This window comes from Xiphophorus hellerii, chromosome 20 (assembly GCF_003331165.1).
Source record: "Xiphophorus hellerii strain 12219 chromosome 20, Xiphophorus_hellerii-4.1, whole genome shotgun sequence".
Lineage (NCBI taxonomy): Eukaryota > Metazoa > Chordata > Actinopteri > Cyprinodontiformes > Poeciliidae > Xiphophorus > Xiphophorus hellerii.
Genome location: NC_045691.1, coordinates 30192868 through 30208055, shown reverse-complemented (window position 1 = coordinate 30208055; position 15188 = coordinate 30192868). Strand labels below are relative to the sequence as shown.

At 37.8% G+C, this 15188-nt stretch overlaps 1 protein-coding gene across 4 annotated transcripts in view; it reads right to left on the bottom strand.

Moving 5' to 3' along the window:
• The window catches only part of cadpsa (Ca2+-dependent activator protein for secretion a), a 102091-nt gene extending 88567 nt beyond the window's left edge, over positions 1–13524 (bottom strand). For 2 of the 4 annotated variants that reach the window (XM_032550049.1, XM_032550051.1), the window contains exons 1-3: positions 11115–13524; positions 4166–4279; positions 3503–3835 (exon numbers count right to left, since the gene is read on the bottom strand). In XM_032550049.1, the coding sequence (XP_032405940.1) occupies positions 3503–3835; positions 4166–4279; positions 11115–11465 (798 nt within the window). In that variant the 5' untranslated portion in view covers positions 11466–13524. The remainder of the gene's footprint in view (positions 1–3502; positions 3836–4165; positions 4280–11114) is intronic. The other 2 variants (XM_032550050.1, XM_032550052.1) reach the window with 1 other exon arrangement.
• Positions 13525–15188: the final 1664 nt, after the last annotated feature.

Here is a 15188-nt window from a genome sequence, read left to right as displayed (position 1 = left end):
GTACGATTTAAGACTTTAAGTCGTTCACAAAATTGAAGTTATAAGCCTCAAGATTCATTTTTTTATTTAATCATTTTCCTGAAGACGTTTGACACCTATCCAGTAGACTTCAATTCTGACCTTTGTAGAATTTGTTACGGTTAGCTTTTGAGGTCAGGGGTTAAGAGTTAGTGGTTTGTGTTTTCTTTTTATTGTTCATTTGCTAATCCTTAGTACATTTATTCTCATTTGTGTGTTGGACAGTGATACCGACAACGCGTTACTTAGAAACATTAACTAATTTATCTAATACCTACTTAGTAACGCATTACTCTAACATGACCACTTTCTTCAGTAAAGAGTAAATCTAACGCATTACTTTTCCAAACAAGTAACCAGATTTCACTTATCTATCCGAGTCAATGTGCGCTTCTATTTTTCTCATTTTCTTTTCTTAAAAAGATTCACTGGTAATCAAGTCAATCCTTTCACAGCTGCAGTTTGTAACTCACACACAGGCTTCCTTTCACCCTTCATTGCACAAAATAAAAATTGTTAGAGTTCAACTCAAGTCTCGAGTCTTTTACTTCAGACTTTAAGACGCAATTCGAGTCAGCATCTTGAATGTGAGCCAAAATGTTTGGCAGGATGTTGTACTTAAGCCTGGACTAAGATGAACCTCTCAGAGAACAATAATCTGTGAGGTCAAACTTTTTATGTTGTAATATTTTGGGGGGGGGGAAATAATACACCTACAATAAATATTACTGATTTTATAAATAGGCAATTACACCAGTAGTTACTTTTTCTTCTTTTGGAGAATAGATATGACAGTGATATGAAACAAATATTCCCCTTTTTCTTTCTTTTTCTTTTTTACACGGACCAGTAGAAAAAGGACGTGAAATTACATTGCAGAATCAAAATGAATTACTGTATAATGATGAAGATAATGAGGACCTTATTAATATAAATTTTTCTTTAATAGAGTTGAATAAAGCATTGAAGAATTCCAGTAAATCAACTCCTGGGAATGATCAAATTAGTTACAGTATGCTAAGTAATCTTAGTGAATTGAGTAAAAAAATATTATTAGAATTATATAATAAGGTATGGAAGGAAGGAATATTACCTGACAAGTGGAAAGAAGCAATTGTTATACCTATTTGTAAACCTGGTAAAGATCCTCACTCAGCTGAGAGTTACAGGCCAATAGCTTTAACATCATGTATTGGTAAGATTATGGAAAAAATGGTAAATAATAGATTAATTTATTATTTAGAGTTGAAAGAGAAGATTAAATCTTATCAATTTGGTTTTAGAAAAGGTAGAAGTACAATAGATTCTGCATTATGTCTGGAATATGAAATTAGACGGGCTCAGATTAATAAGGAGAGTCTAATAGCAATTTTTTTAGATATAGAAAAAGCTTATGATATGTTATGGAAAGAAGGATTGTTAATTAAAATAAAACAAATGGGGATAAGGGGTAGAATATATAGATGGATTAAAAATTTTTTAACGGAAAGAAATATAAAAGTAAAGGTAGGTGGCGTTTTAAGTTCAAGGCATCAAGTCGAAAATGGTACTCCCCAAGGTAGTATAATAAGTCCTATGCTATTTATTATAATGATTAATGATATTTTTAATAATATAGATAAATCTTTTGGAGTTTCATTATTTGCAGATGATGGCCTTATCTGGAAGAGGGGAAGAAATATTGAATTTGTAAATAGGAAACTACAAGAGGCATTACATAGTGTAGAAGATTGGGCTTTAGAATGGGGATTTAGAATCTCAATATCTAAATCTAAAGTTGTTGTTTTTACAAATAGAAAGTTAAATATTATTACAAGTCTGAAATTATATGAGAATGTTATTGAAAGGATAGATCAAATAAAATATTTAGGATTCTGGTTTGATAAAAAACTTACATGGAAGACTCATGTTAATAAAATAGTTGAAAAAAGTAAAAAAATCTTAAATATAATGAGGTGTTTAAGAGGAAAAGAATGGGGAGCTGATAGGAAAGCTTTAAAAACAATTTACATTGGTCTAATCAGGTCAGTTTTTGATTATGGATGTATTTTATATAATTCAGCTTCAAATAGTTTACTTAAAACCATAGATAGAATACAATATCAAGCATTAAGGCTTTGTTGTGGAGCGATGAAAAGTACCCCAATTTCAGCTCTACAAGTTGAGATGGGTGAGATGCCGTTGGAGCTCAGAAGGAAACAATTAGCAATAACTTACTGGGCAAATATTAAAGGACATAAAGAAAGTTATCCTCCATATATTATGTTACAATCTTGTCAAGAAAAAGAAAAAAAGCAAATTAATAGTTTTGGATGGTTTATAAAAAATGAAATAAGAGATATAGGAATAAATCATAGTTTAATTAGTCCTGTGATTGTTCTTCCTGTTATCCCACCATGGATAATTGAGATAGCGGAAGTTGATTTAAGTTTACTGGAAAAAGGAAAACAATTAGAAAAGAAAGAGGTGGAAAATTATATTGGAAATGAATATGCGGAATATATACAAATATATACAGATGCCTCTAAAATGTCAAATAATAATATAGGAATAGCTTTTATAATTCCGGACTTAGATATTATGAGAAATAAAAGAATAACAGACAAATTGACAGTATACACAGGTGAACTAATGGCTATTTTAATGGCTCTAGAATGGGTTGAGGAAACAAGAGAGAGAGCGGTGGTAATCTGTTCAGATTCAAGTAGTGCCTTAGTAAGTATTGCAGAACAAAATTCAGAATCAAGGCAAGATATTATAGCTGATATTAATCATTTACTGTTTAGGATTAAAAGTTATGGATCTCTGGTTAAATTAGTTTGGGTTCCTGCTCACATTGGAGTAATAGGGAATGAGCTGGCAGATAGTTTTGCTAAGAATGCAGCAAAAAAGTGTATTGTTGATTTAAATATTAAAATGAGTAAAAATGAGGTTAAAAATATTAGTAAAATGTATATTAAGGATAAATGGCAGGAACAGTGGGATAAAGGAAGCAATGCCAGATTTTATTATAGCATCCAAAGAAAAGTTGGAGAATTTAGGAAATGTAGCAGGAATAAAAAAGAAGAAGATATTATATCTAGATTAAGGTTTGGACATACAGGTTTAAACAGTACTCTTAAAATAATTAATAAACATGATACAGGTTTCTGTAGTTATTGTGGGAAATTAGAAACAATACAACATTGTTTTTTAGAATGTAGTAAGTATGTTCGAGAAAGGGAGGAATTAATTAGAAATTTAAATAGGAATAAAAATAAATTAGATATTAGAAGTTTGCTTCAAAGATCATCGGGGGACGTAGTTTTTAATAGTATTTTTAATTTTCTAAGGAGAACAGGTATTATGGGAAGATTATAGTGACTTTACATCTGATCCATACTCCAGTCTAGAAGGTGGCGGTAATGCACCTAAAAGTTGTTTGCCAACCGCCATAAAAAAAAAAACAAGAAGAAGAAGAAGTGTGAGAAACAAACGCACTAACCTGACAGGCATTGTAGAGCAGCTGGTGCTCAAACTTCTTGATCCCCAGGATCTGCTGGAACATTTCATACAGCTGGTCCTTGCTGAGGATGAGCTCGGAGGCAGCGCTGGCAGTCATCCTCTGCTGGTGCTTCCGGGGGTCTTCTTCCCCTCGGTAGATGGTGTCGAACTTGGCTATCCACGAGCTCAGCACGGTCTCTTTGCTCAGGCCGTCGATCTCGGGCAGACTGCGCACGCGCTTTTCGATGTGCTTCTTAAAAACCTCGCGAGAGTCGCTAGCCGAAAAACCGCCGCTCTGCACCATCCGGGACACGCGGTCACTTTTCAGGAAGATCTGGAATCCAGTTGGAAAAACAAAATATCGCTTCGTTATTATGTTCTTCTTGTTTTATGAGACGCTAACGCTAACATTACGTTAGCGTAAACGTCTCATAAAACTAACGTAATGTTAGCGTCACCGTTAGCGTAACGTAAAGTTAGCGTCACTAGCGTCACTGGCTATTGCACGTCAACCCTCTTTTTTTAACCTTAGTTTCTTCTTTTGAATGATAGGGAATGATGTTTCTGTGTTCATATCTGTGCAGCTTACAAATGTGGTATCCAGTCTGAAACATAATCATGTTAAATTTGAGGGATGGGAAAGCCAGCTTGCTGTAAAACTCACCTCATAGTAGCTCTGAACAGCGTTGATGAAAGCCTCATCAGCCACAATCTGAGTGTCTCCACCGAGGAATGCCTGAAAGCGATCTTTGACGGTCTGAAGCTGCAGCTTGCTGATCTGAGGGACGCAGAAAGCATTTCACGTTTCAAAAAGAACAAAGCAAATCATGACCCAAAAAAATTAGGAATTAAGTAATGAACATGAACCCAATTTAACGTTTCGACTGCTCTGTCCAGAAACGCTAAGGCTTCTCAGCCACTGTGAAAGCCCAGACAAACCCAAACCTTTCCGCCATTTTGCCTATTTGGCGGTCTTGGGTGTCTTTCTTCAGGGGGTACAGAGGTCACAAAAAGTCAAATGTCTATCCATTCGCTGGATGATCATCAAAGGACAGTTCACTGAATCATGAAATCCTCTATTTCCTCCATTTCATGATGCTACATTTCTGTTGTTCTGCTAATCTTGTTGTGAGGTGAAAACGTTTCCAGGCAGTTCCTTGCCATGAATAAGATTCCACACAAATAGTATGAAGTTCTCATATTTGCAAGCATCGTATTATATTACTTCTACTTCAAAAACATGGGTAACTTTACATGAGTTGGCCAGGGTTAAGCTAGTGTTCAGCTGATTCAAAGGTTTCAGTCAGAGGCCCCAAAGCTGTGGAACAGTTTTCTCCTGCAGCTTTGCTTTCCTCACTCTCTGGAGGTTTCTAAAAAAAAAAAACAAAGTAACTGATAACATTATTTTTGTCATTATTTTACTGTTTCTTATGCCTGTTTTATTCTTTGTATGATTTAGGGTTGATTTGTTGGATTCGAGACAAGACTGATCTAATAAAAGGAATCCAGACCAAACAAACCTCAAAACATCTCAGGATCCTAACCAATGTAATCAACCCCGAGTAGAGCTTGAGATCTAGATAGAGTTTACTCATCTAACAGTGACAGAGGTGGGATTAATCCGGAAATCTTTTAAATCTGCCTGCCTCTTAATTCCTCTGCTCACCAGATTCAGCCATGCTTTTCAAAGTCAGATACGAAGAGCAGACACGGTCCTCGTTTTTTAAAATATAAACAGAAGGAAACCTGTGATTTGAAACGGTTCACTATGTACTTTCAGAAAGAGACAAATGTTCACATTTAGTGTGTTTGTTCTAGAAGTGAAATATTGGTTGATCTCCAACCTATATTGCCATGTGTTTCAAGTTTTATCTGATGTGTCATTGCAACGTTTTTGGATCACATTAAAGAAACTTTTTATCCATCTTAATTGTCTGTAAAATTGTTTTTTTTTTTTTGCAGTTTTCTTAAAAGTGACAATTTCAACCCTAATGATGTTAAGGCAACAAAACTCGGATAAAGGAACTCTGTTGTATGCCACACCAGCAGATGCGTCTTTATAGTCGTACGTTAAATTACTCTGTGTTTCTCCGGCAGCAGCAGAATCGTAGGACAAGCTGGACGTCACAAAAAAGTTACATCAGAGGCGATCGAGGTTTTTCAAAATGCCTCTCTCGATGAAAGCTTCGTGACGCTGCAAAGACGGACGTTTCTCACAAATTAGACTCTGAATAGGTTCGATTGGCACACAGACTCACCCCGGCTGTGATCGCAGAGCACTTGCTCCCGCTGCATTGTGTGAGCGAATATGTGTAAGAATCAGCATTCATGAAAACCATACGGTGCCCGTTCATGTGTGCCGCGAGTGTGTGTGTGTCTGTCGCTGTGTGGGAGTGTGTTTGCATACGAACACAACAGGCCAACTAAAAAGGCTTTCATCATTATTAGCGACCGACATGCTGTTCTCATGAATTATGCATATACTATTGAACTGCTGCTTGCAACAAGTGCAAACAAGGACCAGCATGCCCCTAACGCACACACACACACACCTGCACACACGCCCACACCCACACACACACACATGGGCATGCACAACATTATGATCACTGGCAGGTTAAGTGGCTAACTGTATTCATCTCTTCCCAATGTAATGTTCTGGTGAAAAACTCAAATGGTGCTTTAAATGAAGGTTAGTTTCAGATTTGTAATTTAACATATTTACACACTGCAACACCTGCCTCCGGTTCAGCCTGTTCATCCTCTATAATAATAATTTAAAATTCTGTCTGGCCTCGTCGAAATGATGGCTTCATATTCAACTTTCACCCTATAAACCCGCTGAACTTCAGCAAGTTCATAACGCCAACATCACATACTGTAGTTCTCTCATTCATCCGTCATATACAGTTTGAAATAAAGTTTTAAAATATGTTTGTATGTCATGAACGCCCTTGGCAGAATTAGATTTAATATTATTTTCTTCCTAAAAAAAGAAGTTGGATTCTCACCGGGAGTGAGACAGGTCACTTCCAACAGAAGATTAGGCGATCAAACACTCGTCAGAATAGCTGGCAAACATTTTGTATTAGCAATAATCGACCAAATAATGTTTGCTGTAATGAGAATTCTGATTTATAATCAACAACAATAAATTTTAAGAGAAGATTTTTGGAAACATACACTAAAATTCCCAAAATGGTATATTATCACTCATCACAGTAACAGAATAATGTAGCCAGGGTCTGGAAATGGGCCTTTCAACAACTTACGTTTTTTATTATTAAAAATTGTGGTATTTATTGCCACTGCAGTTGTACCTTCTATCAGAAAAACCATGTTGGGCAACGTAAAAATGTCTTTTTAGTGTTAATTTACCTATAGAATGTACAAAAGTTTTGAGCCCAACTCTTAAAGATGCTAAACTTATCATAAAGCTTTAACTTTTATGTCCCACATCAGACATGAGGGAAATGCTTCAAGAGTAATTGGGGTTTGTACTCCTACTCTGAAGAGGAAGCAGTGGAAGTTATAGGTGATATCGTAATGTTCTAAAAAAAAAAAAAAAAGAAAAGACCAAAGAAACGGTTTACGTTTGCTGATATTGCGAACACAGGCCTTATGTTGGATCTTGAAGCCTGTTGAAAGCTTTCATTTTGAAATCCCACACTGGATTTGATTGAAGCTTTTTGATTGGCATCCAGAGGCCGTCTGCTCTCAATCTGAAGAGGAACCAATCCGGAATATCAGTTTCTGTGTGTATTTATTGAAACATACAGTAAATATAATAATTTACCATAATATTTTTAGGTGCATCTCTAATGGCTTATTTTTGGGGAAGGAAAGCATAGTAAACAGGCTTTTAGTTCAATATATTTACATAAACAAGCATTTACGATACCTTTCAAATAAAATAACGTTTATTAGTACAAAATAAGTAATACTGATGTAAGCAGTGGCGTAAACGCTGAGTAATTATGCAGAGATTAGCATAAACATTCACTCATATGTAGCAGAAATCTAAGAATTGAATGTTTCCAATCTCCGAAGTCCATTTCTTTCAATACAAAATCAATCTACTCAAGTAAGAGTAGCAATAGTTCACAATATTACTCAAGTAAAAGTAAAAACTACTTGCAGTAAAACTACTCCAGAGCGCCATAATCAATCAGTGTCTTTCCAAAACCGATTGTTTTACAGATATTGCACTTAGTTCAGGCGACGCTTTAGAAAACTGTACGCCTTACTGACAGGGAGAAAACAATCCAGTTTCTCTGAGCGTTGTGCAGCCCGAGGCTGGCATTATGCGGTTAACGTTTTATGGCTTATGCTGGAATTTACAAGTGTAACATTGGCTCTTAGTCATGAAAAAAGGCTAATAAAAATAACTAACCCCTTTTTCAGCTCCGTTGAAGTGTCTGTATTAGCGAAGTGTGTCTGTGAGCCGGCTTACCCAGCCGCACAATGTGCTCTGATTACACAGAGCGTTGACACCTTGCTCGCTGCTTCAGCACGCCGTGAAAATCATTTCCTAATGTGACGCCAGTTAACAGGCTGGTCTTTTGCGGCTGAATCAGAGATCAGCAAACAACTACAAAATAAACATCTGACAGTATATGTCAGATTCTTCTTCTTTAAGCTGTGAACCTGTTGACTGCGTGTGCCTAGAGGAATAGCTGATTCAGCATAGCCCACTGAAAAGCTGATCTATTACTGCAGCCTACTGCAGAAGTAGAAATAAAGGAACTATTTCTTTATTCCATTTATTGAAATAAATAAATAGTTTTAGCTTGTTGTTCCTGGTCCTCTTATAGTCTTTTGACAGGATAACTCTCTCTCTGAGTTGATCCAAGCTTCTTTAGGATGCCAATGTTGAAAAACATCAGTTGTTGCCAATTTGTTTCCCACGGTTACGACAACGTGCCCAGAAATGTCATGTAAAAAAAAAGCAAAATGAAAACGCCAGCATCCGGCTACTTCTGCTGTCTGTTAAGCACTAAACCCAAGACATCACAAAACATTAGAATAGACTTCAGATTATTTGAAATAACATTGATATAATTTAACTTTGATATTTTCCATTCTTGTTTACTGTAATCAACAAGAATAGCAGACTAAAATCACTCTGCTCAATGTAATGTCATGGCCACTAAACGTCTGACTTGTTTAATGAACATTTGTATTTGTACTCTTTCCTAGTGACCTTCTCAGACATGATCAGAGCAAGCGGCTGTTTGTAAGTCGGAAAGATTTTTATCGAATGTTTTAAAACATCCCAGGAGAGGATTTCTAAAACTGGTTCAAAAAAAATGTATACGGTAGAACCCTGCGTATTCAGTATTCACGGAATTGCATATTTTTCTGTGGAATGTTGCTCCACATTATTAGCAAAAAATGCACCTATTTGTTGGTAGAGAATAACTAAAATAGTCAAAAGACAGTGCCGTTTTCTTGGCATCTAGGTACTGATACTTCACACCAGCGCCAAATATTGGCGCTTTGCAAGCAAGTCTGTTTGACTTGCTTGTCTTTTGTACTTTCAGAAAAAGCAAGTCTGTTTGACTTGCTTGCAAAGACTGTAGATATTATCTTCTGCAGTATAACTTAGAGGCTTCTGGTCCAGTCTGTTGTTCAGGTGAAGTTTGACATGCTTTGTCTCCTTTGTTTTGTTCACATTTAAGATGAAATGATTGTTCACATCATGCACAAAAGGTCCACCAACTCTCTGTACTTGGCTTCTTGTCCGGTTCTAACAGGTGAAGAGTCATCCGAGTAGCTCTGTAGATGACAGGACTGAAGTCTGGAAGTCTGAGGTGTTCAGAGCAGAAAGGAATGGTGAGAGGACAGTGCCCTGTGGTGCTCCAGTGCTTCTCAGACACACAACCTTTCAATCACAAATTGTTGTCCGTTTGGATTGTTGATCCAAGTGACTTAGTTGTGTAGCAACAACAACTTGGTCCCGAGGGTGGATAAAGCTAAAGAGCTGGTGATTTACTTCAGGAAGAATCAGCCCACATTCACTCTACTCTGCATCAACAACGCGTTCAGCACATGAAATTCACGTGATGAAACATCCATCCTGGTTTCTGGACGCCTCCTCCTTGTCATTCAAGATGGAAATTTTGGTTTAAGCTCAGGCGGTCATGCTTACCATCCTCAACTTTATCACCATAGCAATCCAAAATGTGAAAATGTGAAATTTCACATGTGAAATTTGCCCAATTCAGCGATGCTGATTGGCCAAATAGCTATTATCTTTCTCTAGCAACCTCACACGATTGGCTATTTTGCCTCACCTCGGGATGCTGCTGACTAGAAATGATGTGAAATCTGTCCAGGGAAATTCACCGTTACTTCAGATTTCCTGTAGACACACTTCAAAGACAAAATGAATACAAAAAAATTCATCTTTGTATTAATATTCTGCTCACTTTTTCCCTTTGTTTTCATCAGCCTTTTCCTGAGTTGCCAACAGGGACCAGTGCTCTTTATTAACTGGTCCTGTTCCCTTCAATGTTCCTGATATCAAAGAGATGATGCTGAAAGTCTTGTTATACCTTCACAGTTTTCCTTTCCAATGACTTAAAAATCAAGGTGTTGCACTTTTACCTTCAGTTGTGTTTGGTGGGATTGGTTTTCATCTGCAATCTTTAGGTCTGGAGCCACAAGTGGCCTGAATGGCTCGATCAATATTTTAAACAATGAAATATTGCTCTGTTTTTATGTTTTATTCTTGTCCTGCGTGCCCCCATGAAATGTCCCCCTGGTAAATTTGACTTGAATGCTGAATGCTGATACGGCTTTGACCACAGTTCCACCCAGACTCTGGAACTTTCCCGCCAAGCTTAAAATTTGTCGGGTGAGTTGATTCGTCTAATGAGAAACTATTTTTTTTTTTCAACATTACTTTTGGGGTTTCTTTTGTTCCAAAGCACTTTGTGACATTTACCTTTTAACGGCACTAGTCGTATATTTTGGCGTTTGTTTGCTTGTTTGAACTTTCGAAGCCTCCAAAGCCAGTCCATCTGAATATTGAAACATTTTGGGCCCAGAATGTCTTGGTGTGGCAAAGAACACTCTCTTGTCTTCTTCATATCAGTTACTACTAATAGGTAGAGGAAACGTCGCTGCTGCTACAAGCACACACGGTTTATGAATAGAGTGTATAGTAGAAAATAAATAATGAATGCAAATCCTCTGTCTCCCTTACTTTCTCTCTCCCTTTATTGCTGCTGTTTGTCCTTCTTGTTTGTCAGTCAAGTCTTTCCCTATATTAGCAAGACTTGCTCCTGGATACAATTTATTTTTTAAAAAACGGCATGCCTTGTATTGTTTGTATTCACTCAGCAAAAAAAAAAAAAGTCATCAATAAAGCTCCAGATTTGTATCGGTTGCGCTACAACTGAGGATTATTAAAAGATTCATTAGTGACTGGAACATTTTCCTAACGGAAGTGGGTCCTCCCCTCCCCTTCCCTCCTCCCTTTGATGCAAAAACGCAACATGGTGCGCCTCAGGAAGCAACAGTTGGTGTCATGTGATGTCTGTGTTGCAGCTTCCATCTCAATCACACAACTAAAGAAGCTTTGTTCTCTCTTCTCGTGCCCGTCTCACCTTTTGCTGCCTCCTGGCCATGTCGGTGGGCTGCTTTGCGTTGAACGGATAAGCAATGCAGCGCATCACAAACACATACAGCTGGAGCCGCTTTTTCTTCTCCTCCTCCTCCCTCTGCATCTTCTCCAGGTCCTCCTTTTCCTTGTCGCTGCCCACCGAAGGGCTGGGGCTGGAGGGTCGGCCACCGTCGCTGCCGCGGCCCCGGGGCTGAAGCCCTCCGCCGCCATGATCGTCGGCGGCTCGGCCCGGTGGCCGTCGGGCTCCTCCGAGGCTCTTCGAGGCGGCCACCTCTTTGCGCTCCACCTCGACCACCTCGTCCCCTTCTTCCTCACTGGAAGACGGATCCAACATGCTGCTGGAGTCTAAAATAAACTACTGTTAGGCTAAATAAAACTGCATTAATTGGAGCCACAGGAGGAAAGAGGCACAAACGGTGCCTGATTAACGCCACGGGCTGCTGGTGGAGGGGGGGGAAATCTGCAGCCGATCTCAGCTAGAAAAAAGAAGAAGAAGAAAAACAAGAAAACCCGGAAATACTGTTGAGTCTTCTTGGTTGCGCGATGTCCAAAGCCTTGTAACTCCAGTAGTGTGTGTGACAGATAAGAAGGATTTATCAGGAGAGCACATTTAAAAGGGGAGGGGTCGCAGATGGAGGAAGCGCTGATGCGTTGATGCTCCGCTGCCTGCAGGAGGAAAGAGGCAGGGCTCGGAGCTGACCGCGGTGCTGAAAAACCCTGTTCTGGGATCAGCTCGGCCAGTCAGCCAGCGACCACCTGATGATCCAGCTCAGTCAAAAGAGGGACCGGTTTTAGACAGCAGCAGCAGCAGACCGGAATCGAAACTGATTTATTTTCGCAGTAAAAGCTTTCTGCTTCGTTTCAACGGAATAATGTTTGATAGTTTTAAAGTTTTATGGAAACACTTAATTGCATACGGCAAGTAGCAAATGTAACCTACACCAAAAAAAAAAAAAGTTGCATATAACTGTATGTCACTTTTATTCGGGGAATGTTTAAGAACTGGGACAATTTTTTTTATTATTACTTTTTTTTTTTTGAATTTATGTAAAATCAAGTGTCTTAGAACAGCGTTTCCCCAACTCTGGTCCTCAAGGCACATTTACCTGCATGTTTTACATGTTTCCAATTCGGATGATTGCAATTCGGCAGAGGTCTGTTCATCAGCCATCAGTTGAAATCATGTGTGCTGAAGCAAGGAAACATCTAAAACATGCAGGGCAGTGCGCCTTGAGGACCCGGGTTGAAAAACACCGTCTTGGAAATCACTTGACAAAACCCGAAACATTTCAGAGAGATTGCCATGATGTGTTGAACACAGAGATGGTAAATAAATTCCAATGTTTAATGGGAAAAAAACAACATCAACAACACCAAATAAAAACTTACAAAGATCACAGGTAGTGAGGGCAGGGGAAAAAAATAAATCAAAATCCAAGTGGAAGAAACCAACAGGGAGAAACAAAAAACCTCCCACTGAGCACAACGGGGAAGTGATGGGAGTAGACCAGATGATGCAGCGAGGAGTGACTGAGATAAGGCGCTTAAATACTGGGAGGTTGAACGTTGGAACAAAGGAACTGGGCTGATTTCTGACTGAGGAACACAAAATATGACAAAACCCAAAACCAAACTTAAACAACCCCAGATCCTAACAGAGATAAAATATGTAAATTAATGTGGTTCCCACGTGTTTTCCTCTAGTCCACACCTTAAAAGTAGCAATTATCAAACTACTGTTGCACTTTGAAATGCCTTGCTGCTGAAATGTGCTATACAAATAAAATTTGATTGATTGATTGTAGGAAAAGGACAATCTGGACAAGTTGCTAATGCAGAATTACAGACCAGTCATCCATTCATCAATAAGGTTATTGAAGAAGCTGCATTTCAACAGTTAAATACCTTCTTAACAATGACCAGTTGCTTTGACGTCTTTCAGTCAGGTCAGTCAGTCAGTCAGTCAGTCAGTCATGGATGCAGGTTGTAGAAGAACCACGGTTCTGGTATTTTTGGTCCTCAGCGCAGCATTTGAAACTACTGACATTGACGCGACTGGTTTGAGTCTTAAAGGACAGGAACTTCTTTGTGTCAGTCGGTCATTTTACATCATAGTTCACATCAGTCACATGCGGGGTTCCCCAAGGGTCCATCTTGGAGCACCTCCCTCCTATTTAAAATCTACATGCTCTCTCTGGGTCAGATAATGAGAAGTAACCAGATATGCTACCAAAATCATACAGATGATACAGGTTATACAGTCATCAGGTAACTATGAAGCCGTTCATGTCAGTAGATGCAGTTCAGCTCTCAAGTTTGCGAGATCAAGAGTCCTTCCACTGGATAATGGCTCAATCAGGTTCTTCATGGATGAAGGACAGTTGTTATTTTAATTCCATAATCATTTTCAACTTTGTGTAACTCTCGATTTAAACTGAAAAAAAAAAAAATTAAACAGTTATTATTATTAAGTGTTCCTATAATCCACATAAAAACATTTTGTGTTGCATAACTATCTGGGCCCAGGCTAGCCAATCAATTTAAAACCTGGGATGTTCTTTTACAAACACCCTTTTTAAGGTTTGAGATCAGAATCCATCGAAAATCCCCCCAATGTATAATAACTTCAAGTTTGATAGATTTGTACATGCTTTTGTAAAACAGATTTTTCAATATGTTAAAATTGAAAAGAGAAAAGTATCCAAAGTCTGTAAACAGAGAGTGTAATTCAGCAAGTTGCAAAACATTAGATGGAAAACCATTTTGTTAATTTAAAAATAATCTAATTTGGAAAACTTAGTAACCAGCAATCCTTTTTACTAATTTTAGAGTTTTACATCCAAGAAAAAATGGACTAAGTTGGGGCAAATCTGTGTACACTAAACCACCAAACTAGAGGCCAAAGGATGGGACCGTGGTTAGGTTCTTAATGTTAGTGTTTTGTCTTGTTCCTAATCAGATAAACTTGAATAATTTAAGAAAAATTTGTAGATTTTAAAATAGGCTACAGATTGAAACCAATTCTTGAATTCTGAACAATAAAATTTTGCAGAAGTTTTAACAGTAACACTTGGCAATGTACATATTTCTAAAAAGAGATTCTCACAGCGAACATGTAATTTAGGTTTTATTGTGTTTCGTTTAGACAGAACTGAAAATTACTACTTTGTGCTACGTTGTATCCTTTAATACAAACCATGTACCACTGTCACAATTCACTCGATACATTTTAGAATCAAAACACACAATCAATTTTTCTCATTTTGCTTCTGTATATGACCACAGTGCATTTTAAATGAAACAACTCAGATGCAGCTAAAGTGCAGACATTCAGGTTTAGCGCAGTCAGTTGAACAAAAGAATTGACAAAAAAAGAGAAGAAAAAGAGAGGAACTAAATCATTTATAACATAACTCCTTCGTTTCTGAGGCGTAAATGTAATTTGACGAATGAAATAACCAAAATGAAATGTTTATTTCTAATACTTGATTGAAAACTCCTTAGCAGCAGACCACACTTTTCAGAATTTGTTCAGTTCCTTCTGTCCTGTGTCAAATCAAAAACCTGATGTTCCAGTGCCATTGACACCCAGTGCACAGCCAAGCCACCATGTTGACTCTACAGTGTTTAGATGATGTAGTGTGCTTCACTTTCATCTGCTTAACTGATAATGACAACGAAGAAATTGCTGACATCTGCCCATGAACTCGCCTATGAGTCAATTATCCAACCTTTACAGTCCAAAGAGCCATTTTCACTCTCAGTCCAATGAAATTGTCACAAATGTTAAATGACCTTTGGGGAAAAGATGAATATCTTCTTTAAGAATTTTGTTGTCATTTGTGAAGATTCACTTTCTTCTTTCTATATTAGGTTTTGAAATAAAGAAAAGCATGAAACTTTGCAACAACAAAAACAATATTCTGCAGGATGTTGATATTTGTGGAAAATGATGTAAAAAATTCTTAAAGTAAAAAAAAAAAAAAAACCCCAAAACAAAACAAAAAAACGTAACGATTACCTTCTGTTGTGTAAATTCAATGCAATTATTCAATGA